Source organism: Alligator sinensis, unplaced genomic scaffold, assembly GCF_000455745.1.
Source record: "Alligator sinensis unplaced genomic scaffold, ASM45574v1 scaffold235_1, whole genome shotgun sequence".
NCBI classification, from domain to species: Eukaryota; Metazoa; Chordata; order Crocodylia; family Alligatoridae; genus Alligator; species Alligator sinensis.
In genome coordinates this window covers 554,442-580,518 of record NW_005842042.1, presented here as the reverse complement: position 1 = coordinate 580,518, position 26,077 = coordinate 554,442, and the positions used below count along the sequence as shown (strand labels likewise).

General features: G+C 49.8%; 2 protein-coding genes across 2 annotated transcripts in view; both read left to right on the top strand.

Annotated features, from left to right (window-relative positions):
• LRSAM1 (leucine rich repeat and sterile alpha motif containing 1) overlaps window positions 1-23,569 on the top strand; it is a 55,096-nt gene extending 31,527 nt beyond the window's left edge. Inside the window, exons 18-27 of the mRNA XM_025203003.1 lie at window positions 1,279-1,366; window positions 2,223-2,297; window positions 3,906-3,986; window positions 6,603-6,698; window positions 7,384-7,482; window positions 8,316-8,447; window positions 9,011-9,092; window positions 9,475-9,623; window positions 10,508-11,951; window positions 23,434-23,569. Of these exons, the coding sequence (XP_025058788.1) occupies window positions 1,279-1,366; window positions 2,223-2,297; window positions 3,906-3,986; window positions 6,603-6,698; window positions 7,384-7,482; window positions 8,316-8,447; window positions 9,011-9,092; window positions 9,475-9,623; window positions 10,508-10,633 (928 nt within the window). The 3' untranslated portion in view covers window positions 10,634-11,951; window positions 23,434-23,569. The remainder of the gene's footprint in view (window positions 1-1,278; window positions 1,367-2,222; window positions 2,298-3,905; window positions 3,987-6,602; window positions 6,699-7,383; window positions 7,483-8,315; window positions 8,448-9,010; window positions 9,093-9,474; window positions 9,624-10,507; window positions 11,952-23,433) is intronic.
• LOC106722148 (E3 ubiquitin-protein ligase TRIM23-like) lies at window positions 19,634-25,236 on the top strand. The gene has a single exon (XM_025203059.1). It carries the CDS (start codon window positions 23,730-23,732, stop codon window positions 24,375-24,377), a length of 648 nt encoding a protein of 215 aa, XP_025058844.1. The 5' UTR covers window positions 19,634-23,729; the 3' UTR covers window positions 24,378-25,236.
• The last annotated feature ends 841 nt before the right edge of the window (window positions 25,237-26,077 follow it).

Genomic DNA, 26,077 nt, shown 5'->3' with positions numbered 1-26,077 from the left:
GATGGAAACAAACAGCGCAATAAAATTTGAAAATTGGACATAGGCATTTCTTCTAATTTCACATTCCATAATGTGGGGGAGAAGGTTTCCAACTCCTCCTGGGGTGTGCCATTTAATCTGGACTGTGCCCCTTTAAGGATTGTGGTGTAATGTAGATCTGGCCACGTTGCCTGGCTCTCAGCAGAGAGGGCTTGGCCCTCCTGATTGGAGGGAGAGGAAGAATATTCTATCTACCAGTGGGTAGCTAGGCACCATTTTCCATCTGGAATAGTATATACCACTTGCAGAAGGCAGCGAATGACCCTTTCTCTCATATTTTAACTATATGTAATATCAACGTACGGGCAGATTATTTTGTCCCCTTCATCAAAACATGCTGCCAAACAAATAATATTAGCTTTCAGACTCATTATGTGGTCAACATAGTCTGCAAGAAGCTCATGGCTAATCTAAACTCTTGAGTTACATTCAGCAGGTGCAGCACAGTAAACTTTTCATTTGTCAGCCCAGTTTGTTATGGGGAAGGAGGTTACAAACCTGCTAAACAGGCAGTCCTCGACTTACGACGTTTCGAATTACAACATTTTGCACTTACAGCGTTTATAAATCGACACCCAGTTTCAACTTCCTGAACCAGTTTTGACTTTACAACACTTGATCCAATGTAACGCCATGCCACACCAGAGAACAAGTTCACTGTCACCCATCTCCCTGGAGAACATCTGTCCAAACTTCCTTGGACGCTTTCTTTAAGAAAGCAGACAAGACTCTGGAAAAACCTGCAGCCAAGACTCCTGAGAAGACTCCAGCCAGGAACCCTTCAAAAAGTCCAGCAAAGTCACCTCAAAGAAGTCCTTCCAAATCAATATGATTGCTATTTACAATATAAATATATTAGTGTAGCTATATTACTCATCTATAATTGATCGAGTACAAAATTCTGGGGTAATTTTTGTGAAAATAGGGTATCGGACCTTGGTCCAGGAACCAATCCCCCATTTATAACATAGTTTCTTACAAGAAAATTGGTTCAGAGTTGCAACGTTTCGACTTAAGATGTGGTTTTCAGGAACCAATTGTATCATAAGTCCGAGGACTGTCTGTATACAGGTATGAGATGAGTCTTGGCTGGCCAGCCTTGCTCAGTAATAAACTCCTCTCTTTCAGGAAATCCCTGTCCCTGGGTTCCCTCAGTGCTCCTTTCCATTTGCAGCTTCTCTTGTTTGTGTCAGAATCTGAGACTCTGCAATAATTCCCTGGTGCTGTATCTTGTTGCAGCCTGGCAGAGATGGATCAGAAGTTCCAGCAAATCCTGGCTTGGCAGCAGCTGGACCAAAGCAAGGCCATTAGTCAGATCTTGCAGGAGGTAGGTTTGTGAATGGGGAGCCTAACTGCATGCTGTAGGAGGGCTAGGGAGTGGGGTCGACCACATTAATTCATTGGGCTGCAGCAGTCTTTGATAGCTGACCTTGGTGGCTAAAGGGAAAAATATGATTCCTTCTTCTGTACCCAGAGAGTCAGTGGAAGGTGGTATGCTCCCTAAAAGGAAAGCACCACTTTTAGGGAGCAGTAAAGGTCATGGGAAACAGAGCTGGTCTGGTGGTTGTGGTAGAAGACTGTAAAACAGGAGACCTATCTTTGGGGCTGACTTGCTGGGTGGCTAAGGGTAGGTTGCTTGCAGGCCAGCATTTTCAGTGCACCTCTAATTTTGAATGCCCGGTTTGAGACACTTGGGTCTGATTTTTCTGAGATGCTGAATAACCTGAATTCTCATGGCTTCCAGGTAGAAATGTGGGTGCTTAGTGCTGCTTAAACTCAGACTACGGAGTTTCAAATAAAGTGTTCAAACATACTGGCTGTTTGGAAAATGTTGGTTGTAATTTCAGTGCCTCATAATGGCCATAGCAGAAGCACTTACATCACGGGCCCGTCGGATTCTAATGAATCTGTGAATTCCGCTAAATACCTGCCATCAGCTTTCTCAGACAGGACATGATAAGAAGTGTTCTGTCTGTAAAACCGTGTCATTCTTTGTTACTCGTTGGTGCTGTGAAGAGTAACTTATTACAATAAAAAAATGAGATACTGAGCTTGTGGCAGGGCTGAGCACCCTGCAAACGTGTGCATGAATTAATTTCACTCTAGCGAGGATAATTGGTCCATTTGTCTCTGTGTGAGTGGGTCCCACACCTGGGCTAAGCAGGATGTCATCTGTCTCTTAGAGTGAAATGCAGAAAGCTGCCTTTGAAGCCCTTCAGGTGAAGAAAGATCTCATGCACAGACAGATCAGGAACCAGGTGAGTCTATGCTGGCCAGAGTGCACCCAGCCATTCAGCTTCTTCCTCCAACTGGTGAGACTGCTCTAAAGAAAGTAAGGTGCTGTGAATGTGAGTAGGCGATGAAGAAAGCAAAATGTTCTTTGCTTTCTTGGTGGGTTGCATAACAAAGCATTGGGCACTGCTGTTATTTGTCCAGTTCTCAGTTGTAAATGATGAAGTGACAGTGAAGGCTATTAGGTACATGGGGAACAGTGGATTCCTCTGTACTTGGGGCATCTAAGTATTAGACTGGAGAAAACACTCAAGAGTGGATTCTAGAGGACAATCCTGCATTGGTTCCCAAGGAATGGACAGATGGAAACCACTAGGCCTCTGCTATCTAGCAGTTTTTGTATTTTGCTGGGGCTGCCACCTCCATGAGAATCCATTGCATCTCCATCCAGTACATTAGCCCTGCATGTTGATGCATGAACTCATTATTATTTTTTTCTGTTGCCAGCCTACCTTTTTGAACTCCATTTTGCTAAAGGTGAAGCACATTAGTGGGGGTGGATGCATGAGACTCAGCTTGGGGTAGAACAGAGTTGAAATGCACCCACTGTTGAATTATGGAGAAGAGATGGGTGGTGTCTCAACAGAAGGCTCCAGACTTTCCTGCTCCTGACCCTAGGGAGAGGCCCTCCTTTCAAGAGACAGGATGAATACGTTTAATGGCCCTGTTTCAATATAACAAACCACATGGGGTCCAATCTTTGCCACTTGCTAATAGCCTATGGGTTGTACATATGGCATTTCTTAAAGGCATTTAGTGCCTGTTGCTGGAGTTCACCAGAAATAAGAGCCTGGTGGTCTGAGACGTGTTTGGTCCTCAGGCCTTGCTGCTGGATACTGTACTTCTCTGTTAAAAGCTTAGCATCTGCCTCTGCCACCCCTGCAGGCCAATGACATCCCCTCCAATGAATGGAATGTCTGGGTACACTTGGCACAGGCAGCTGCATGCCAAGGGTGGTTTTCCTCAGTGAGGATATGTGGCCTGGTGGTGGGGGTAGAAGACTGACAGGCATATCTGGCTCTATTCTGGGCTTTTCCACTCATTTTCTGTGGGATTTTGGGCAAGTCACTTCACCTCTCTGTGCCTCAGTTTCCCTATCTAAAATACGTATACAGTGGTCTTGGAAGGAAGGACCCCATCGTGCAAAGATACCCCAGAGAGAAGGTCCCTGCCTCAGAGACCTGCAATCTAAGTAATGGTAGTGACAGAGAGAGAGGCATTTGTCTCTATTCATGGCCATGAACTTGGATCAGATTAACTAACTATAAAACAGTCCCAAAGCCTTTGACAGAAAGTGTTTAGAGACAGGCAGTGCCAGACAGAATGGGAGAGAAGAACTTATTGCCATCAGGTGAGATGCTATGCATGAACATCCAGTGGGTTGTTTACTTAGTCCTGGAGCACGTGTCAGACATAGGTTGCAGAGTGATAACAGCCTTTGTAAAGTGCTAGGCAGCTGTACCGTCCCACTCTGCTTCCCTCCCAGAGCAGCTGTGCAGTTGGGGCTGGCTCTAAGGTAGCATAAATAAAAGTAATTTCACATGTCAGTAAAAAGTATTTCATCTTCTGTTTAGATTAAGTTAATAGAGACAGAGTTATTGCAGCTGACACAGCTGGAGTTAAAGAGGCAAGAACTGGACACAGAGACGCTGCAGGTATGTAGGGCTCTGGGCTGCCCCACTCTGTACCTTTGCTCGGGGATTTCAGAGGCACCGCTTGCTTCCTTTTCCTGTTTGCAACTTCCTGGTGGTTTTATGTTTGGTCATGAGGGGAAATTCCCAGCAGGAGAGTCCAAACTTCCCTTTGCCATGGTACTTCCTGCAAACATTGAGCATTCTGCTGCTTCTAACCATCTGGAGTAACATTCGGTGTACAAATAAGTCAGATTACCTTTGGGTATGGGTGGTGGACTCTGGGCTAACTTGGGCCTAAAGGACCCTGGTGGTAGGAGTTTTCCCCGTAGCTCTCGCCTGCTAAGCATCTCATGTTTACATTGTTTTGGTTTTTTAATTTTAATTTTTAAAAAATCTCTGCCAAAGTGACATACAATTCTCTGCCTTTGTCTTTCTAAGCCATATCTCCAAGGCCATAACTGCATCCACCCTGCCCAGCCATCTTCCCATCAAAGGGTAGTTTTCATCCAGCTGGGATCACCTGTCAAGATATTTCAAGTTGGGTTAAGGCAGTTTGGCTTTAGGGTTTTTTTTCTTGTGCCTTTGCAGTAATTGTCTTCTCATCTCCAGTATCCCACAACATTTACTTAATCAGATCATTGGCCGGTATCTTTAGGCAATAGTAGATGCTTCACAGACCCCGCTTGCAGCACCTGGTTTGTGCCCCTTTCTTTCCCGTTGAACTGGACTAATGCTTTCTGGGAAGCGCAGGCTTCACAGGACCCAGGCATTGCAGAGCTGCACTGAGGAGCCCTGCAGCTTCGTTCCAGCCACACCTGTAGAAGGGGGTGAAACCTCCCAAATCTCCTGTATGTGAAAGGGCTCTTTGGGAAGAGCTTGATATATGCCCTTCATGGAGGCCAAAGGAGTGCCCACAAGGGCACTTGGGGGTCTATCTCCTGTGAGAGAAGGCCTCAACAAGTCACCAAGAAAAGCTGGCTTGGTGGGGAAGGGGAGCATTGGGCAGGAATTGCCATTTAAATGTTAAACAGGGAGATGCCTCTGAGAGCATCAGTGGCTAATGCCTCTGGAGTTACTGCCCCCTCCCCATGACTTTCCTCTGGTGAAAGGGCTGAAAGAAGGGCTTGGAGTGGGACAGTCTTATGGGGATGAAAGCAGTGTTATTTATGGATGTACATTTCCAGCAGAGTTTTGTGGGTGGTTTTCTCTGCTCTGTTTGTCTTGCTAGCCTCAGGGAAGCGAGCCGGTTCAGTGCTCCTGATCCAGTTAGTTCTTGCTTACAAAATCCACATGCTTGGATCACTGTTTGAAAAAAAAATTAATCATTAAAAAAACATGTAAATAGGACATTCTGTTGCACAGAATCATTTTACCTTTGCAAGAGCATCATGAGAAGGGACTGTTTTGGGTTTTGCTAGTCAGTGGTCTTATACTCAGTGCCCTATTAGAAAGGAGTATTTCTCAGACCTTAAAAATTGTTGGATTAGACCTCTCCCAGTTTTATCTACAGAGGCTCACCTGCAGTCATGACACATCTGTCATTTCTCCTGAAAAATACCCCTTTGCCCCCGGTACAGCAATATCCAAAAGCACTGACCAGAACACACCCAGGTTCTTGTAGGAGGAAGTGCCAGCTGGCAAGCCTGTCAGTTTGCATTTTTCCCTCAAGGAATCCTGGTCAAAAAGAGCCTCTCTGAGCATCCTGTCTGCACATGAGACAGACCTGTGCTCATCAAGCCTCTTCTGTGGAGTTAACCACCAAACAGTATCACCCACCCCTTCTTCCCAGGTGCCTGAAGTCTTTTGAGCCAGTCATCTGATGGCCGCATCCCACTTGATGATCCACCAGATGCAGAGAGGGCCAGTTGGATGCAACCTTAAAGTTGTGCCTGGTGTGGCCACTGCGAAACACTGTGGGTTAGACTGTCCAGGAGTGGTTTGAACTGTCCCACTGTCAGGATTAGTGGTGCATTGTAACAGCAGTTGTTTTTCTGTAGCACCCTCTACTTCCAACACAACCCCCTCCTCAAGGTGCCATATAACAGAATCTCATTCCCTGCCTTAGCATACAGAGCCAGCAAACCGAGTGAGATGCCCTCTCATTGTGGTGTATGATTGTGTTCAGTAGGCAAGGAACTAATATCTGAAAGGGAACAGAGATGCTGTTCAAGAAGAACCCTATCTGCCTTGGGTACCTGCAGACTTGTAGAACTCAGTTTCCATGGCCCTTTTTACAAATAAGGAAAGGGAACATAGTTGCCGTAAAGGAAAGCAGAAACTCTACTTGGGAGTGGGCTGTTGGTAGAGGGCTGTTTTAGGTAAGTCTGGTGTGGGTCAGTCCATTGTGGGCTGTGACTGAGAGATGTTATCCATCATGGACTAATGCAGGAGGTTAAATAGGAGAGAGAGGAAAATTACCATAACAGTAACTAATGTTTGTTGCAATACCTCCTAGGAGAGCTGTGTGGGCAGGATCAAGCCATCTGTTCAGATTTGTTGAGGTTCATTTGGACATGGCACAACAAAATTGGGTTGAATTTTTGGCCAAAATAATCCCTGCCCTCCTGGATGGAATGAAGGAGTGGCTGATCCCAGAGAGGTGGTCCCAAGACATGGATACCTTTGCTTCTGTTGCAGGAGGTGATAGCAGACCAACGCCAAGCCCTTAGTAATCTGCTGCAGCAGCTACTCAAAGAGAAGAAACAAAGGGAAGAGGAACTGCACCAAATCCTGGTAAATGGGGCTATATAACTTCTCTGCATGGATGAGGGAGTACACAGACTGTGCTCTGCAGGATAGAGAGGAGGAAGGGGGCTGCTTGCAATGGGGAAGCAAAGGGGATGGAAAGGGTTCTAAAATCCTGTGCTCACAGGGCTTGTCCTGATAGGAGGCTTCAGCAGGCTTTGGCTTGGACTGGTTCTTAGAGCAGTGCTAGCATTGTCTTTGCCAGAGGCTGGCAGGCACTCCCCCATGTGCCAGAGGAAGTTTGACTTCTGGTAGCAGTAGTAACCAGGGGAGAGATTGGGAAGAGGAAAGCAGGCCCCACTGCCACTATGCATGGTGTCCATGGCCTGATGCTGTGGTATGCTGTCTCCTCTCACTGTCAGCAGCCCTGGCCTGTGGCAGCCCTTCAACATAGACCTGGTCTCAGCCTGCAGGGCCAAAGCAAACAAAGGGCGGGTGTGGAGGGGGATGCAGAATCCCAAGAGTGCCCTGCAGCCTCCTGATCTGCAGAGCGTAAGTGTGATGTGGGGAGTTAAAGCAGGGCCAGCCAGAGGGAGGCTGTTAATGTTCACCTTATGTACAGTCCTGCTGCCCACTGGTAATGCACAGGGCAAGTTGCCTTTCTTTCTTGACTGCATAAGTCAGGCTCCCCCTAAGACAGCCAACTGAATCACTTTGTGTTGTGTTTTTCCAGTATGAGATGGAAGCAAAAAGTGAAACAAAACAAGAGAACTACTGGCTGATTCAATACCAGCGCCTGCTAAACCAGAAACCTCTCTCCTTGAAGCTCCAGGTCAGGTCACTGCTGCTTATTGCTTGCTGCAGTAGTGTATAGGGGCCCCACGGTGTTACATGTAACAAAAGACTGCCCTGCCTTAGGTATAAGTAGGTGACAGGCATGTCCCACTGCCCTCCCTGCTTTTGATATTGGTCTCTCTCCACACCCTCGGTTTGTAGTGAGCAAATACCCGAGTATGGGGTCAGCAGTCACCGTGTTTAGATTTACTGGTGTGAGCTAAACTTGCATTTCAGACTGGTCCTGGTGATCAAAAACACTGCAGCAATTTTTACAATAGATTTTTTTTAGTCTTAGTTGAACTTCAGCTCAGGCAGCTCTATTTGGCTTCCCTACATCCCCCTGCCATTTCAGCTGAATGCAAGAGTCCCTTTCACTTCCTGCCCTAAATGCCTGCACTGTCCTGCTGTAAGCTGTTAAAATAGCTGCTGGAGTGGCCAAGAGGTGGAAGAAATTATCTCTGTTTGGGTGCAGATTGGCTTGTGTTTATAAAGCACTTCAGGTGGCGGGTGCCTACAGGAACGTGAAGTGCTAGTGTTCCTTTGTTTTATTTTTCCAGAGATGTCGTATTTGCTTTGTGGCTTGTAGAGCATCAAAGTACGAGTGCCCAGTGTCACTCAGAAAGCCAAATGCTTCCAGCCAGCTACCAGTAACCAGCAGGGTTTTGGTCTTGAGAGCTAGATTGAGAGCAATGCCTGTTCCTTTCTCTGCATATCCCGAGCAGCGCTGAATGGGGTTCCACCCACCTGCAAAGCTGCCTTGCACAGGTAGTGTTCCTGGACTGCTACTGCAGCAAAGCAAAAGCTGAGCTCTTGCTTTGTGTTTTGCAGGAAGAGGGCATGGAAAGGCAGCTGGTAAACCTGCTCATTGAGCTCTCAGCTGAACAGTATATGCCGATCTTTGCACATCATCGGATATCATTGGAAATGCTCGGCACCATGACCACCAGTGACCTGGAAAAGGTACAAGACAGCACACAGCAGAGCAATTCCCTGCCTTCACACTGAACTCAAGGGGAGTTAATGCTGCCTGAGCTCTGGGCACCCTGTTAGGTCTTGTAGTTTGGCCCTAGATGCAGGACCCTGCTGAAGCTCATGGTCGTGCACCTGATACATTGCAGAGTCCTGTTCTGGGGATGGTTGGAAATACCAGTGCTGTTTCATGTGTCTGCTCCTGGGGTCTTCTCCTCCAGGGACCTGTGTCACAGCAGAGCACTGACACTTTGAGAGCATCCCTGAATTGCTACTGCTCTGCAGAAGCTGTTCCCATAGCATCTGCATGGAGGGGGTCTGTGAAGCTGCTGTGCAGGCTTTGGTTTCCATTAGGTGTTCCCCATGCCACTTGAAGGGCCATACTAAGAGACACCTGGGCCCTGGCTTCAGCACCTAATGCCCTTTAGGGGGATCATCATGCCAGGCTAAGAATAAGGAACTCTGGCACTCCCACTTTCTCAAGGCCCAAGGCTGCTGTTTGAACCACAGCCTTTCCCACTCCCAGAGCTAACTGAACTCTCCTTGTGCTGCAGATCGGAATTACAGAAACTGGCCTGCAGCACACCATCCTTAGGCGAGCCCAGGAGATCCTGGCTGTGGCTGAAACAATCCCAGGTACAGGTACCACATGTTTTTCTGCCTGATCAATGGGAGTTAGATACATTGACACTAAATGCTAGTGGTTGTATAAAGAGACTTGTTCTCCATCAAGTCCAGAGCAGCCTCATACCACTGGACAGGGTAGTCTGCAGCTTCGTGTGAGGTTGGACAGCAGAAAGTGGAGAAGAAGAGATTTGAGGGGCAAGGCTAGGAGCAGGACAAATGGCAGCCCTAGAAGAGCTGGTTGTACAAAAGGGGTGCTGCCATTCACTGCAGTAAGGCTGCTTTAAGTGGAAGGGCTCTGAGTGCTGAACCACCCTTACCTGGTTCTGCTTAGACTTGCTGGTTTGGAAGAGAAAGCTCTGTCTAGTGCTCAGGTTTTCTCTTGTGATTGCAGAGCTGTTGAAGAGAACTGAGGCTGAGGTCCCAGCCACACCAGAGCCCAGTGCCCCCTCAGAAGAAATCCCCAGTGCTGTGTTCCCTTCTGCTGCACAGCTGGAGCTGGATGAGAGGAGGTCGGAGTGTGTTGTCTGCATGGAACGGGAGGTAAGACCCTGGAGTTGGGAATGGGACTGTGTGTGTTGCTGTGCTGTAGGTCAGAGCCATGCACAATAGAGAGCTCCCACAGCCTTTGCCCCTAGGCAGAATCTGGCTGCCTAGACTGGGCAGGAGCCCTCTCATCATCTTCCCATGTGTAGCTTGCAGGATCAAAAGCTGGCTGCTGTAGGGTACTGTGCACTCCTCACAGGCCAGTGTGTCTCCATGGTCTGTAATTTCACCCGTCTCCTGGGCTTCTACAGGCCTGGGCTGTCAAACTGGCAGAGGGCAGCAATGAGTAGAAATGCCTGTACCCTACTTCTCTTGTCTCCTAAACACATCTTTCCTTGGGACAAGGGGTGAGGGGGGAAGCAAAACAAAGCCTTTTGGGTTTGGGGTTTGTGGGAGAGAGAGTTATGAATTTTCCTTTTAGGTTATCCCTGAAAATAGAGTGGATGAGATAAACGCCCAGGCTGGGGCTGCCAGTTCAGCCCTGACTTGTTCCTGGAGCTGATCGGGGGCCCGGTCTTAAACACAGGTCTCCACAGGGGGAGCTTCTGAAGCTCTCTGTGTCATTAGGCCTTTTCTTGCACAGTGTGTTTGGGTAGTTAACTGAATCAAAGGCTTGGCTTGGTACAGTGGATCTCCCCAAGAGGCATTGTGCTCTGTCAGGAGAGGTACCAAGGGTCAGGGTGCTTGCCTTCTATTTCTATCCCAGCCAAACACAGGGGGTGACTGTGGCTGAGTCCTCTCTGCCTTGTTTTTTCTCTGTGGAAGCAGGGCATGGGAAAAAAACCTGTTCTTATTGAGGCTTGGATGGTAACTGAGTACAAGGTTTTGGTTCCTCAAGTGAAGGAGCAAAGTAACTTTGTGACCTTGCCTCCTCCCCACAGGCCCACATGATCTTCCTGACCTGTGGCCACGTATGCTGCTGCCAGACGTGTTGTGAGGCCCTGCGCACCTGCCCCCTCTGCCGCCAGGACATCGTGCAGCGCATCCGCATCTTCCACAGTGGCTAGCGGGAGCAGAGCTGTTCCACTTGCAGGGCTCGGGATGCTGCTAGCCAGGAGGCCAAGGAGAGTTTAGCCCCCTGCCCTGGTCTGCATCCCCCTATCAGTGCATTAGCCAACCGCTCCTGATGTGAAGCTCCCACATGCACTATATTGGCCCCTCTGAGCCTTAGTCTGCTGTGGGAAGGACTGGAATGGGCACTGTCACCTCTTCCTCACAGGTGTATGGCTCCTCTGGCTGACTGCCTTTGTATGTGCATGTAGGCATGCCCCTCCTTCCCTGCAGCAACCCTTTGGTCCCTGAAATGCACCCCCCAGCACCGCACCATGGGAAAGCAAACCTCGCTGACTGACTCCTGTTGTCTGAGAACATCTCAAGTTCCCCCAAGTGTCTGGTTTCTGACTCCGTTGCCTTTAGGCTCCCCTTTCTGTGTGTGTTTGTGTCCCTGAGATTCCTGTCTGGTGTCCTCTCCTGGGGCTGAGCAGACAAGGTCCTCTCCTTAATTTATTTATTTGCCCTCAGAATCATGCTTTCGCAGCACCTGGGAACAGCCTGTCCTCTCAGTCACAAAGGAGACAGGTTTGATTGGTCTTTGTAGCTCCCTTCTCATTGATGCCCAGGGTACTCAGTGGAAGGGGCGATGAACTCTCTGGGAAAAGCACTTGGCAGCAGGTGTGTGATTTGGTGGGAACCCTGCCAGTCCCTCACACCCAAGCTGCTTTCATGCTCTGTGACCCAGGCTTTGGCAACAAGCACCGCAAGGATCTGACCCTTAAGCCGACAGCCTTGTGCAGCTACTTGGGACTGGTAGGAACTGACAGTGGAGCAACCCCTCCTTTTGATGCTGCTCCCACTGAAGGGCAAGGGCCCATGTGCCTCTCAGCTTGGAGCAGAGTGGAGTTGGCTCTACCATCAGGCACAGAGGGGCTCTTCTCTGAATGGAAAAAACTACCCCAGCCTGTATCATTGACTGCAGCTGACCTGGTTGTAATGAAGTGGCAGTTCAGGGAGGCACCTCCTTTATTCTCCGGAGCTGGGGTGGTCATGAACCGAGCAGCCTGTGTCAATGGAATGGCTGGAGGGATGACAGCCAAGCTGCACCCCCGTTTTGACGGTGTCAACTCTTCTCATGGAATTGTTTCAGGTTTGGACCTGAAGCTGGTTTGTAGAGGTGGCCAGCACTGGAATTGTGGGCCTAGCCAGGAGTTCCCAAGACTCTTGCCTCTTCTGGAGTATTGCTGCTACCTCCACAAAACCAACTGGTGGTGATGTAGCTGTGTGTTCTTGTAATAACCTCAGGCTGGAGCTAGCTGGGGATGATGGAAGGTAAATATCACTGATGGAGCTCTTGGCAGCTTTGCATTGTCATTGTGAGCATGACTTCTGGTTAATTCCCCAGTTTAATTAATGAATAATGATTCTAGTATGTTCCTGTCTTCTTGACCTTGAAGTATAAACTGAATGGCTTGCTCCTGCCCCTTTGTAACAGCTCCCCCCAGGAGAAACCGTTAAAAAGCAGCTGGTTTCTACTGGTCATTGTTTAGTTACTTTTCTTTCTAGAAACATGAGGCAGTGGAAGGGGTGGGTAAGGCAGGGAGCTGGGCATTGACTTTTCTCTTCCATCAGCAGAAGGTCAAGACCTGCTTGAAAATGAGATTCTTGGGATTATATTTCTGCTTCTGTCTACATTCAAAGACCCAGCTCAGCATAACCGGTGATGTTGGCTCAACACTAGATTCTCGGGGGTGGGAGGGAGAGGGGGACAGGGCTGTGAGCAGAGATGAGGGGAGGAAGAGGCCTAGAAGAGGAGAGACCAAGGGTCATTTGGCAGAGCTAGCCCTGCTTACAGCAGGCCTGGGTCTACAGAGGAGCACTGCTGCTACTCTCCTTGGTTCCTTCAGTATTTGGAGCTGTATAAGGGAGAATTCAGAGGGTGTGTTCTTGCTGTAGCATGTGGGTGTCAGCATCAGGCTGCAGCCCAGGGCAGGGCAGGGCAGATCTGTCAGATGAGAGGTTTTCTTTGCCTTGCATTTAAGTTTCAGTCTGTAGACAGGGTCATATGCCATGACTCCTTCTCTGGGGCCAGTGCCCACTCCTGTTCCCTTCTCAGTCAATAGCATAGTATTTCAGCAGAAGCCACTGTGCTGCTGGCGTATCCATGTGTACCTGTGGGAATCAGTGTTGTCTGCATGCACCCTGGGTTTCAGGGGATACTGAGAGCAATCCAGGCCTGAGGAGTGATATGTATGTGTTGGATATGTGGTCATTTCAAATCTGTTTGAGGACCCAAAACAGTGTCAGAACCCAGTGTGATGGCAGTGGGGGGCCAGGGGCTATATATCTCACACAGGGAGGGAGGGAGGCAGCCAGCTAGTGAAACACCGTTCTAAATGTGAAAGGGGCAGAGGCTTTAATGGAGGCTTTTCTCTCCTTGGTTTGCCCTATCCCCTGCTCTCCTTATCCCCATGGACTTTTATTCCTGTCTTGTACATACCCTTGGAGTCCACCCCTCCAAGGAGCTGAGGCCTCTTCACTCCTGTGGACTCCAGAGATGTGGGAGGCACCTAGTGTTTCCCAGGATAAGGTCCTTCCATTCTGATATGGGACTCCATATGAGAGCAGCAGGCTAGTAGCATCTTCCTCAGCTGTGTTGCACTTTGTACATGATCAGGCCTCTCTTTGTGGGCAGCTGTAGCCTAGTGGTGTTGAGGGTGAGGGGTTCAGCACTGGAAGAGACAACCTAGAGAAGTTTTTAAGTGCAGGTAGACATCCACCTGTCTGAGATGGTTTAGGCAGGGATCATAGAACCATAGAAAATTAGGGTTGGAAGGGACCTCTGGAGGTCATCTAGTCCAACCCCTGGCTCAAAACAGGACCATCCCCAACTAGATCATTCTAGCCAGGGCTTTATCTAGCTGGATCTTAAAAACATGCAAGGATGGAGATTCCACCCCCTCTCTAGGTAACCTGTTCCAGTGCTTCACTACCCTCCTAGTGAGAGAGTTTTTCCTATTATCCAACCTAAACTTGCCATGCTGCAACTTGAGACCATTGCTCCTTGTTCTGTCATCTGCCCCCACTGAGAACAGTCCAGCTTCATCCTCTTTGGACCCCCTTCAGGTAGTTGAAGGCTGTTATTAAATCCCCCTCTGTCTTCTCTTCTGCAGACTAAATAAGCCCAGTTCTCTCAGCCTCTCATAAATCATGTGCCTCAGCCCCTGAACCATTTTTGTTGCCCTCCACTGGACTCTTTCCAACTTGTCCACATCTTTTCTATAGTGGGGGGCCCAAAACTGGATACAGTTCTTCAGATGTGGCCTCACCAATGTAGAATAGAGTGGAATAATTACTTCCCTCAATCTGCTAGCAGTGCTCCTACTAATGTAGCCCAGTATGCCATTAGTTTTCTTGGCAGCAAAGGCACACTGGGACTCATATCCATCTTACTGTCCACTGTAACCCGCAGGTACTTTTCTGCAGAGCTGCTGCTTAGCCAGTCAGTCCCCAGTGTGTAGTGGCACTTGGGACTGTTCCATCCTAAGTGCAGGGCTTTGCACTTGTTGAACCTCATGTGATTCCTTTTGGCCCAATCCTCCAATTTGTCTAGGTCACTCTGAATCCTAGCCCTATCTCCTAGTGTATCTACTACACCCACCAGCTTTGCCATCCATGAACTTCCTGAGGGTGCACTCTATGCCATCTTCCAGATTGTTAATGAAGATATTGAACATAACCAGCCCAGGGACCAGCTCCTGGGGCACTCCACTTGATCCCGGCTGCCAACTAGACATTGAGCCATTGATTGCTACTCTTTGAATCCAACAATCCAACCAGCTTTCTGTCCACCTTGGAGTCCTTTCATCCAACCCATACTTGGTCAGCTTGCTTGCAAGAATGTTGTGGGATACAATATCAAAAGCCTTACTAAAGTTAAGGTCTATCATGTCCACTGCTTTCCCTGCATCCACAGAGACAGTTATTTTGTAGAAGACAGTCAGGTTGATCAGCATGACTTGCCCTTGGTGAATCCATGCTGACTGTTCCTAGTCACCGTCTCTTCCAAGTGCTTAGAAATGAGTTCCTTGAGGATCTGCTTCATGATTTTTCCAGGGACTGAGGTGATGCTGACTGGTCTGTAGTTCCCTAGATCCTCCTCCTTCCCTTTCTTAAAGATGAGCACTGTTTTTGCTCTTTTCCAGTCGTCCAGGACCTCCCACAATTGTCACAAATGATCCTGCCTTGAGCAGGGGTTCGGCTAGATGTGACCTGAGGCTCTTTCCATCCCTGTTTTCCATTGACCCTGATTTTGGTGCATGTCTGATTGGGTATCAAAGTCAACTTTAAGTTCAGGCAGAAAATAACTTCAAAGCCATCCCTGCCTTTGCATAAAGGATCAGGCTTGTCTGTAGCTCTGTCCTGGTAAGGGTCTTTGATGTGTTCTTTTCTGAGGTCCTTTCTTAAAGGTCCCCTGAGCATGTACAACTGGGAACCAGTTAGGGTTTAGGGGAAGGAGGGCAGCATGTACAGGCTTTCCCCCTGTGGCACTGGTGCAGCCCCACTGGATACCAGCCCTTTTATCTGCTGTCTTGGTTCAACTTACCCATACGTTTTGAATCTGAGTCAGGCTCTCCCCTTCAAGGCTGTCAAGCCAGTTAAATGGAGGGTTAATTAGCCCCATATTTAGCCACTCCTTCAGAGAGTTCCCCTTTCCCTGTCCATGTGGAGTACAGAATATCCACATGGATGAGAACACTGAAGCACTGGAAGCATTTTGTGTGGCTGTCGCAGATGTGTATTCACTGATGGCTTTGCACACAATGGTGGATCTATAGCAAGCCTGGATTTAACTTTCCTGTACTGGGTTTTCATTCCCCAAGGTCTGAGGAGCTGGGTATGTTGTAGAGCAGGGATTTTCAACCTTTAAAAAAAGTACCCTTTCTGGTGGCAGTGGCCAGACACAGAGTGGGGTGGGGAGGGCCTTGCATGCTGCCGCCACCCACCACACGTGGCTCCATGGGCTGATGATGGGCTTCACCCCCGGCAAATCACGAGCCGCCCATCAGCAGCTTGCAGAGCCGCATGTGTGACCAGCCGTGGGAAAGCGGTGCGCAGTAGTACTGTGGGGTGGTGGGTGGCAGCAGCATGGGGTGGTGGATGAGCTCCCCGCCCCGCGTCCAGCAGGTCAGGCGGTGCCTGTGCTACCCACAGACGGGTGCTGCTGCCCTTAGACCACCCTCCCCCACCCCTGACCCTGCTTCTGGGAGGTGGCAGTGCGAGGTGGTGGGAGGCAATGCTCCATCCTCGCCTGCCCCCACACACCCTTTGGACCTTTCCAAGTACCCCTAGGGGTATGTGTACCCCCAGTTGGCAACCCCTGTTCTAGACTACAGTGCATTGCAGAAATCCCAAGCTAGCTCAGATGTTGGAAGTAGCCCAGCAGCATGACACATCTTACAGTCTAATAATTTATCTGCGAGGAAAGGAGTGCCTGTGCAGGTCAGCTTCTGATGGGCCAAGGTAGGTTGTGAACTGCAGGACTCTTAGGGATGGGAGTGCTGGAGGGCAGCTGGTGGGCAGGCACCACCACCAAGACTTGTTTCTCTCTCCAGCTTTTATGTGCAATTGCGTACTGGAGACTTGGTAGTTTGTCCAGTTGGCTCTTGTTGCTGTGTTTGCAAAAAGCCTTGCTTCACTACTTAGTCCGTGTCCTGTAACTATCAAGTTCCATCCTGAGGCTACCATGTCTGTGTTCTCCCAGCTCTGCTCACTTCAGGGGTAGTGCCCTGACTGGTGCTGAAGGCTGAATCCTGTGCGTTTGTCATGCTGCCTCACTACATCTCAGGGCTATGCCAAAGAGAGAGGTAATGAATGACTGAACCTTGAGGCAAGGTCCACTGCCTGCCCGTAAACAAGCCCAAAGCCAAAGGTTCGTGGAAAATCCCAAGCCAGGAAGTAGCGATTCCCAGCGTCCTCTGGCCATGGGGAGTGAATTACTGGAATGTCTCTAACTAGGAACTGCTGAGTGAATTCTTGTTTCTGACATGTTTTGTTTGTCCATGTTTGTCTCGTATTCCTGGAAGAAAATAAAGTATGAAAATGAACGGGAACAAAATGGTGTCTGACATTGCTCCCTTTTCCATCTGTGGCAGGGGGAGGGATGGCTAAGGCTATGGGTATTGCTAGCATCAGCTGGGGGACGTGTAGCTATGGGAGTGGCTGTGCTGGTCATACAAGCCAAATCCACCTTGCACTCCCTGTGTATCCAGCTCCAGCCACATGAACCAGAGAAAGTGGCTTATGTGGTCAACATATAAAACTTCGTCTGCAGCCTCCGAACCTCTCTTCCTTGAGGGTCCCCCAGTGCTCGGCTGTGCCCGGACTGCCCCTAATGCCTCTAACTGTCCTTCTCTAGCTAGCCTTGGCCATAAATTGGCTGGAATTGACCCTCTCAAAGCACAGTTCCTTTTGGAAGAGTGTGTAAAAATGGTCCCTGTTTGCTCAGCAGCTCTGTTCTCTGGCACAAATAGGAAGGCCAGATGGGGCTTTTGTGATCATCAAGTCAGACCTCTTGTATTACACAGAAAGTCCTTAATAGAGGACCCCTTTCCCCTGCCAAAGAGTCCTGTGTTCAGCCTGAAGCTCTTAATAGAGCAAGTCTTCTAGAAAGATATCCAGCCTTGATTTCTAGTTTCCAAGTGATGGAAAGTCTGCCCTGCAAAGCTGTAATTTTTGCATCCTGTTTTCAATGTGAATTTTGCAATGTCAGTGTCCAGCTATTTTTGCTTGCTTTGCTCTTACCTGCTAGCTCGTAGACTCTCAGTTGTCAGATTTCTGTGGAGGGTACTTCAGTTGAATTACCTCTTGACCTTTTCTCTGATAAACTAAATAGATCTTAGTCTCTTTCTATTAAGCAGATTTCTAGCCCACAAAAATTTCTGGTGTCTGTCTTCTGAACCCTTTCCAGTTTTGTAAACTCTTGTTTTTAAGTGTAGACACCAGAACTTAACCAAATCTCCCTGTAGGTCTTGACCAGGTGTGAGCAAAATAGGGCCTGCCGGTCAGATGTGGCCCACCAAGGGATTTTATCTAGCCCATGGCAGCTCCTTTGGCCCCACCCAGCCCAGGTGTGGGGTGGGGGCAGCCCAAGCCATGGCACATGTGCAGCTGGACCTGGCACCCTGGCCCATCCACCATGCACCCACTGCTGGGGTTGTTGGATGGTGCAGGCAGGTTCTCTATGGAAACTGGCACAGGACACCCACAGGCAGGGCATGCTTAGCCAGGTAGATGGGATGGGGCCATGGGCAGGCGGGGAGCAGTGTCTGGGAGCAGGAAGGGCAGGGCTGGGGCCAGGGCCAGGATTGTGGGGCAGTGACAGCATGGGGATAGAGGGCAGAGCTGCAATCCACTCTCCACACACACCTGCAATGGGTGCCAGTTCCATGAGCAGAAGCAAGTGGGGAATGGATCTCAACTCTGCCCTGGGCCCTGGACCCAAGCTGTCACCACCTCATGATCCCAGCCCTGCTCCCCTGTCCCATTCCTGGATGCTGCTCCCTGCCTGCCCACAGCCCCATCCCATCAGCCTGGCTGGGCGCACACTGCCCAGGGGTCCTGGGCTGGTCTAGTAATCTACCATTTATTGAGAAGTCCTCAATTTACAACGTCAGTGACTGCCTTTTTTGCATGCATACCAGCCTCTGGCTTCTTTACTATTCACAGATTCACAGAAGTTTAGGGCTGGAATTCCTTCCATCCAGGAAGACCAACTGCAGATGCTTCCTCAGCCTGATGAAGGCTATTTATACCCAAAATCTTGCTAAGAAGAATTTTTTCAAAGGTTTGAGTTTGTCTAATAAAAGATAGATTTACCCAAAGAACCTTGTCTGCCTATGTCCTTAGACCAACACGGCTAAAACCTACACCTTAGTAAAGCTGATTCTCTCTTGTCTGTGCTTCATGCCTGAGCAGAGAGACAGCCTGGCTTGGTCCTCGGATCCAGGGAGGAATTTTCAAGGCTAATGACTAGGAAACCAATGATAACTCTATTTGCAAACAAAGCAAGTTTACATTGGGGTCTAGTCAGTCCCTCTCCCCTCCCAAAGCCTCCTCCCCCTATGGTCTTTGGCACTGATAGGATTGCATAAATTGCCTGACTTTTCCTATTAGAAGTCCTTTGTTTCAGTTGTTTATAACTTCACCAAATTATAACATTTTTGGGATACAATTTTCCATGCAGGTTGTCTGGCTCAGACTGAATGTATGTGGGTTGGGGGGAGGGAACTTTAATTAAGATGGTTCAGTTAACTCTCAAAATTAGATTAAGAATATGTTTCAGATATATCCTTTTGCCCATATTCAAATAAATCTTACAGCTGCAGTAGTGCACACAATCTTTTGGGAAGAGTGGGAAGGAGTTTACGGAAAAAGGGGATGGAGCATGGGAGCAAGAGGGATATGAGGGTAAGAACTGGGGAAGAGTAGGGAGGTTGCCAAGAACTGGGGAAGAGTTGGACAGCTTTATGGTTTCAGAAAGGAAAGGGGCAGGAGACCGGCAGTAGAGGTGGTTGGATAGGAGCACAGTGGAAAGGTCAAGAGCAAAAAGAGAGCTGGATAGGAAATATTGAAGAACGGGGACAGATGGGAGCCAACTGGGGTAGAAGGATCTATAACTTCCTGGAATGGACCCTGGGAATCCTGGTCTCTGCATTCATAGATTTTATACACATTAGGGCTGCAAGGAACCTCGGAAGATCAGCAGGTCCAGCCCTGCCCCAGGGGCAGGATGTCAGCTAGGGTCAAAGGATCCCAGCAAGTGTCCAAATGGTTCTTAAAAGAGTCCAGAATAGGTGCTTGCACCACCTCTGGAGGGAGTCTATTCCAGGCCCTGAGGGCTCAGACAGTAAAGAAGATTTCCTTATGTCCAGCCTAAAACAGTCTCAGAGGAGTTTGTGACCATTGGTCCTTGTCCCTTGGGGTGCTCTGGTGAACAGATGTTCCCCCAAATCCTGATGCACACCCTTATAGGCTGCCACCAGGTCACCCCTGAGCCTGCATTTTTCCAGGCTGAAGAGTCCCATGGCTCTCAGCCTTTCTTCATAAGGCCTATTCTCTTGTCCTATTCTCTGCTCAGCAAATACTTGTGAACCCACAAATGAAGTGCGTCTCAATCTCCTTCAGTGAGATTGTCTACACAGAGGGTACGATCCTTCTGTTGCTATTGGTCACTCTAGTAGCTCATGTAGTAGAGGCCTGTCATGTCTGAACCCTGGCTGATGGGACAAGTGGAGGTTAATATGATTCTGCCTGGTAAAAGTTCTTACTCCTAAATCTGCTAGTTTGGACATTTGCTGTACAAAAATACCTCAAATCCCCTCCAGGTCAGGAGGTTTCCTAAAAGTTAGGAAATGTGGAAAAGCCAGGATTGAAGTTGCCTGGGCATAAGCATTGTGATGCAGTCTTTCCATTAAGACTATTTTACCCAGGAACCGTGCCTCACTGAGCACAAGGACGGACTGGCTCTGCAAATGAAACAGGGTTGTTGTGTCCTCTTTATCTCTTTGCTTCTACTTTACTTGATACAAAAATTGGAAGGGGGCAATTAATGATAAAGGGGTTGGCAAGAGCAGGTCTCAGGGTTCAATAAGATGTCACACAGGAACACTGGATTCTGTCCCTGCCTCTGCCCCAAGTCCCCGCTTGATGCTGCAACCTGTTACACTAAACGTTGCACAGCTGATCACTAATAGTTCAGTGCACTTTCTAGGTGCCCAGCCTAATTTGCCATAGATCTAGGTGCTTTCAGCAGCAATAGGAGTTGATTGGAGTCCTGCTATGAACGTATGAACATGTGAAGTATTCTGGAAAACACAGGTTGTCTCAAGCTGAGCACCTGAAATTAGTGGCTATTTTAGAAAGTTTTGGCCCTTGTTGCTCTTGGCTTTCTGCCCCAGCTGTAAAATGATGGATATAATAGAGGGAGATATGAAGATAAATTACCTAGTGTATTATAAGAGTGATGCTGCAGTCAGGAAGCACTTGGTATGGTGGTAAAATCAGGTTTACTAATGAAGCAGCAAATTAGGTGGGTTCAGTGCAGGGTTTGCGCAGAAAATAGTTAATGATCAGTGAGTGTCCTCCTGTGTTAATGTTAATAAAGCCAATAAATAACCTCAAGATGGAGAAGTCTTATGGCAAAAATGGTTGTATTCATACCATTAAACACAGTAGGAACAGGAGTGGTGAATCAGAGCCACCCTGGTAGAGGTAAACCCAGTATTCACTGACTTCCAAGTGCCACCTTTCCTGTCTTCTAATGGAGGTGCTGGGCTGGGTAAAGAGTGGTGCTGCAGGGCTAAGCTGCGTTACCCTTCCACCCCAGCATGCTGGGTTGACATCAAGTCCGTCCAGGTCCGTTCTGTTCCTTCATAGATACATACTGAAGGGAACTGTTTGGGTGGCGGTGAGGGTCAGAGCAACAGTAGGGGCCTGCATGCACAGGGCTGCCTGCCTGACACCCTGCCTGCCCTGCAGCACGTAGCGCTGTTTGTCAATGCTTTGTCTCACAGCTCAAGGATGGGTGAGGAGGAAAAGTCTGATTTCAACATCCCCTGTCAACAGCAGGCCTGAGGGTAAACAGTGGGGGTAAGGCCTGGGCTATCTCAGAGACTTGCTCCGTTTGCTCTCTGCAGATACCCAGCCAGGCTCTCAGGGAGCAGGCTGCCCAGCTGCAGAACACACACCCAACATGGGGGTGAAGAGGGCTCTGTGCTCCCCCTCACCCCAGGCAGCGAGGGGCAAACTTTGGCAGGAGAGCTGGGATGTGCATGCCCTGTGCATGGCAGGGGAATGCTGCTCCTGCACTGGGGTCTCAGCTGGACACAGCAATCCTTCACTGTGGGATCCAGACTGAGCCCCTGATCACATTGAAAGTCACTTGGGGGCTGAGAGTCAAGGGTAGGCAACCCCTGGCATGGGTGCCAGAGTGTGTCATGCAAAGGCATTTTGCTTGGCATATGTGCCTCGGGGCAGACGGCAGGGAAGGGGTCAGGGCTGTGCAGCCGCAACAAGGACTGGGCCCCCGGTGGCTCCCCTGCCCTCTACCACTCGCATGCCAACTTCTTATAAGTTGAGGCTGCAGCTGTTTTTGGCACTCTGTCCCAAAACATTGCTGACCCCATGGCTGAGTCATCAGGTCTGCCCCGTGGCACTCTGCCATGGATGTGCTCTGAAACCCTTGGGGTAGTATAGACCTAAAGTAGTAGGCAAGGGAGAGAGGTTTTGCCATGTGGGTATGACAGGGCTCATGTGGGTGTGAGGATGGAGTATGGGACCAGGCCATTCCCATTCTCCAGCAAAAGGGAGTTTGACCCCCCCCATCACAAGTGGCTCCATTTCAGGGTCAGCAGATATTCCCCAAGTTACCTTCACTCTACCCGTCACTCTTCGAGGGAGGAGGGTGTGATGTCTGGTTGGGGAGCATGGGTGGCAATACCCACAGATTGGAAGCAGTGTCCTTGCTTTCTTCTGTTCCTGCCTGGACGGGCGGCTTGGCTCAGCCCTTCAGCTGTGGCTGTCATGGCTGCAGAAAGGAGAGTGGCAGGACAAGAGGACCCCCTCCCATGTTACTGAGAACCGGGCTTGGGGTCAGCTGGAATTAAACTTCTGGACTATTGAACAAATGGCCGGCTTGTGTGATGCACCACCTGCACTCTCTGCCCCAACCCTTGCCTCAGTACTCTGGGCAGTGACTAAAAATAGTTTTCCAAAGTGTTCCTGGGCATGTGAGCGTGGCAGAACAGGAACTTGCTTGTGGTTCTCATTTATTAATGGGTGGCAATCCCTCAGCCCTGGGCCAAGTTCCACCCTGAGCCAAAGGCCAGAAAAACAGAAAAAGAGGGAGCAAGGGAATGCGCTGATGGGGAATATCCTGGGGCCACAGCACCAGCCAGGTGTCATTTGTGCCACACTGACAGCAAGGGCGTGCGGCTGGTTAGCAGAGGTGCAGAAACCCCTATTTCTTGGGGGTCACAAAAGCTTACGTCTCTGATTTAGTTACTCTGTAAAGTGAATATGTACCCTGCCTTCTGCCTGACTTGAGCAGGGGTTGGCCTAGATGACCTCCTGAAGTCCCTTTGAGGAGGGGTCCTGCTTTGAGCAGGGGGTTGGGCTAGATGACCTCCTGAGGTCCCTTCCAACCCTAACTTTCTATGATTCTCCGATTCTATGACTTCAGACTAACACAGCTAACTACACTCTCTGCTTTTGTTTGGCCAGGGCTTGCAGGGGGGTCTGTGGCAGCATTTGGAGGTTTGCAAGCAGGGAGGTTTGTGGCAGCGTTCTCGGGCTGTGCTGAGCCTTGGGTGCTCTCCCCGTGTCCTGGTGCTGCATGCTTCACTGCAGCCCCCTCCAGCCCCTGCTAAGGAGGGGAAAGAATGCGAGCATGCCAGGGCCTGCTCTTCACAGATCATCAATTAGTGATTAAAGTTCAGGCCGGGTGTAGCCCCCCTAACATAGCCACCAGCCACTCACAGTCACTGCCTTTATCTCAGTGCAAACAGTGCCTGGCAGCAAGTGATTCATCTCACTCAGTACTGGCCTGTTACTCAGTGACTACAGTTCAGCAGCCAGCAAGGCTGACTGCTTCAAAAGCAGGGGCTCAGAGCATGCCCTGGCCTTTCCTTCCAGGTCTGTCCACTCACTACAAAGTCTGGCTGTCTGATCATCACAAGGAGAAGCTGAGCCCATGTTGTGCCTGGGGAGTGTGGGGTATGTCCATTTGCCCCTTGACAATCTGTTTTTTCTACAGCAGGAAAGCCAAGACAAGAGGCCTGCTCAGACCTGAGGACAGAAAGAGCCTGCACAACTGGATTTTGTTACTGGCCAATTTCAACTCCTGTGTCATTTGGATGAACTTCTTTTGATGCCCATTTCCTCCAGTGGGGAAGCTGAGTTGAACATAGCTCCTACAGCAGCCTGAAGTCACAGTGATGGGTGTTAGGAGAGGCTGGAGCTAGAGCATAGGTAGAAACCCCTCTGCTTCCCAGGGCCAGGTGCAAGAGCCCAGTCTGTGAGAACTAAGTGCCCCCCACAACTGCCGTCTTGATGGATGTGTGCGCCAGAGAATGTGGGATTTGCTATGAAGCCTACAGGGTGCCTTCCAGGTGGCGGGTGCCCAAGCTGCTTTTGTGCCATCACTCCCTTTGCCTCTCCTGCCTCCGGAAGCTGGTCTGCCACAACAGGGCCTTCTCCTTCATCAGCTGCCCCTTCTGCAGAACAGTGACGCTGGTGCCAGAGCAGGGGCTGCAGGCTCTGAAGAATGACGAGGACATCCTGCGGGAGACATCAGCCCAAAGCAGCCTGCCCGCCTCTGGTGTCTTGGCAGCCGAGCACAAGGCCCAGGGGGAGGAAGAGGAGGAGGAGGAGGAACCCCCCAGTGCTTCTGAATGTTCCTTGAGTGACTCCACGCTGTCCCTGGACATGGACTTTAACTATGTGACCCACTCATCCGTCTTCACTGTCAGCAGCATGGTCCCTCCGAACGCCATCCGGGTTCCAGCCAGCCCTGGGGCCTGGCATGGGTTCCACATGCAGGAGGTGCAGAACACCTTTGTGGTGGGGCTCCCGAGCCGGGTGACACCTGTGGACATTCAGCCGCCCATCTCCTCAGTGGAGAATCTACGCCTGTGCTTCGCCGTGGGCATCATCATCCTCATTGTGTCCATCTTCTTCATGCTCGTCTTTCTCAAGTAGGCAAGGACTTTGGGAGGTGGACCAGGGATGAGCCTAACTCAGTGGGCTTGAGGAAAGCACAGACTGGGGTTTAAGCTACAGGGACGGGTCTTTCCGTATGGATTGACTGTGTTGGGACATGTGAATTCTGCAGGAGCCTGGATGCTGCTTCTGCACATCTGAGCTGCCCTCCCCCCGATAAAGACTCGCTGAGCCATGCAAGTGGCGTCCACTGGTCCTGAGGCTGTTACGGGGGCTTCACTGAGGGCAGAAGGGCCATATTCTGCCTTCAGCCATGGCAGCTGGCTAATGACATGAGCCTTTGGGGAAATAGGGCTTGGTTTCTGGGTTGCTTTCTAGTCCATGAGTGTTTGGAGATAGTATTTGCTTCCATGTGCAGGAAGCACCACACTGTACTTTACCATGGCTGGGTTGGTTAGATATGGGGTCAGGCTAATGAGCTCTGTAGGACTGAATGCCCTGGCTGCTTTGGATGGGAAGTGCTGGGAGGGCAAGTTGTGAGAAAAGCAGAGAAAAGATCAAATTGGGCAGGTGTTCCCAGCTCGACCCCAAAACCAAGCTACTCAGCATGACAGGCCTCTTGTGAAAAGGGTCATATGCTCAAGGGTAGGGCCTACGGTAATCTGTTCTATCCCACGTGGATTTCACCAAATGGCCAGCTGCTCCCCTGTGAGTGGCAAGGCTTCTGCTCATCTGAAACACCTTTGGGGGAGCTTGTGTGGGGGAAATTGCTTGCCCAGCTACCTTTGTCTCCTCTTTGCAGTGTCAGTAGTGCCAGCTGCACAGGTCCAAACACCAAGGTTTGGGCCTCCTAAAGCATAAGCTTTAAAAAAAATAATAAACCATATATTGTTTTTTCTTTGCTGTCTGGTTTCTGTGCCTTCATGCCGTGCTTGGGTTAGCTTTTCAGGCAAGTACAAGGACTAAAACCTTTCTTTGCAACTGAAAGCCAAGAGTCTTGCTTAACTCCACATCCCCGGGAGCTGGAACTGAAAAGCAGCGCATCAGGCTGCGAGAATGCAACTCTGGAGGCTTGAAAGCATTTTTCCTCGGCTGTCTCCTATGGGCAGCTGCCAACCCAGCCAGCTGGGTCTTGGTCCCAGCTCTGCCCTAAGCTCCCTGAATGTTCTCGGGTGAATCACTCTGTGCCTCAGTTTCCCCTGCTATAGAACTGGGATAATGATGTTGCTCCACTTCACATCACCCTGGGTCCCAACTCAGTGCAAATCCTTGTAAGTCAGAGTCTGTGTTGTTGGCAGTTCCTCCTCAAGAAGGAAGGCAGCAGCCACCATGTCATCGCCATGGGGCCGAGTCCCATAGCAGTGCCTGGCCCAACACTCAAGCTGTATTCACTTGTTAGCTATTTGTAGGCCTTTCAGTAGTGGGGGAGCAGGCTCTAGAGTTCCCCGGTCTAGTCCAGGTCCCGTAAGGGGTGACAGTAGTGTTGCCTTCTTCAGCTTGAGCCACAGCATCATCCTTCCACTGGGGGGAGGGGTGTGTGTGCGCACATGTGTATGTGCATGAGGACAGCATGGGCAGCACCCCACAAGCGTGGATTGGGTGCTCTCAGGGGCAAGCACAGCCAGCAGGAGTCAGGGTGGGATCTTAGGGTCCTTGAGGTGAGAGTACCCAGCCTAGCTCCTGGAGAGTGAGGAAGCACTAAGGGGGAGTGAACCCAGCTGGAGGCCTGGCTAAGCCCA

Excerpts from the sequence above, each read along its gene's own strand:
- LOC106722148 (XM_025203059.1), top strand. The coding sequence starts at position 23,730 with ATGGATGTGTGCGCCAGAGAATGTGGGATTTGCTATGAAGCCTACAGG.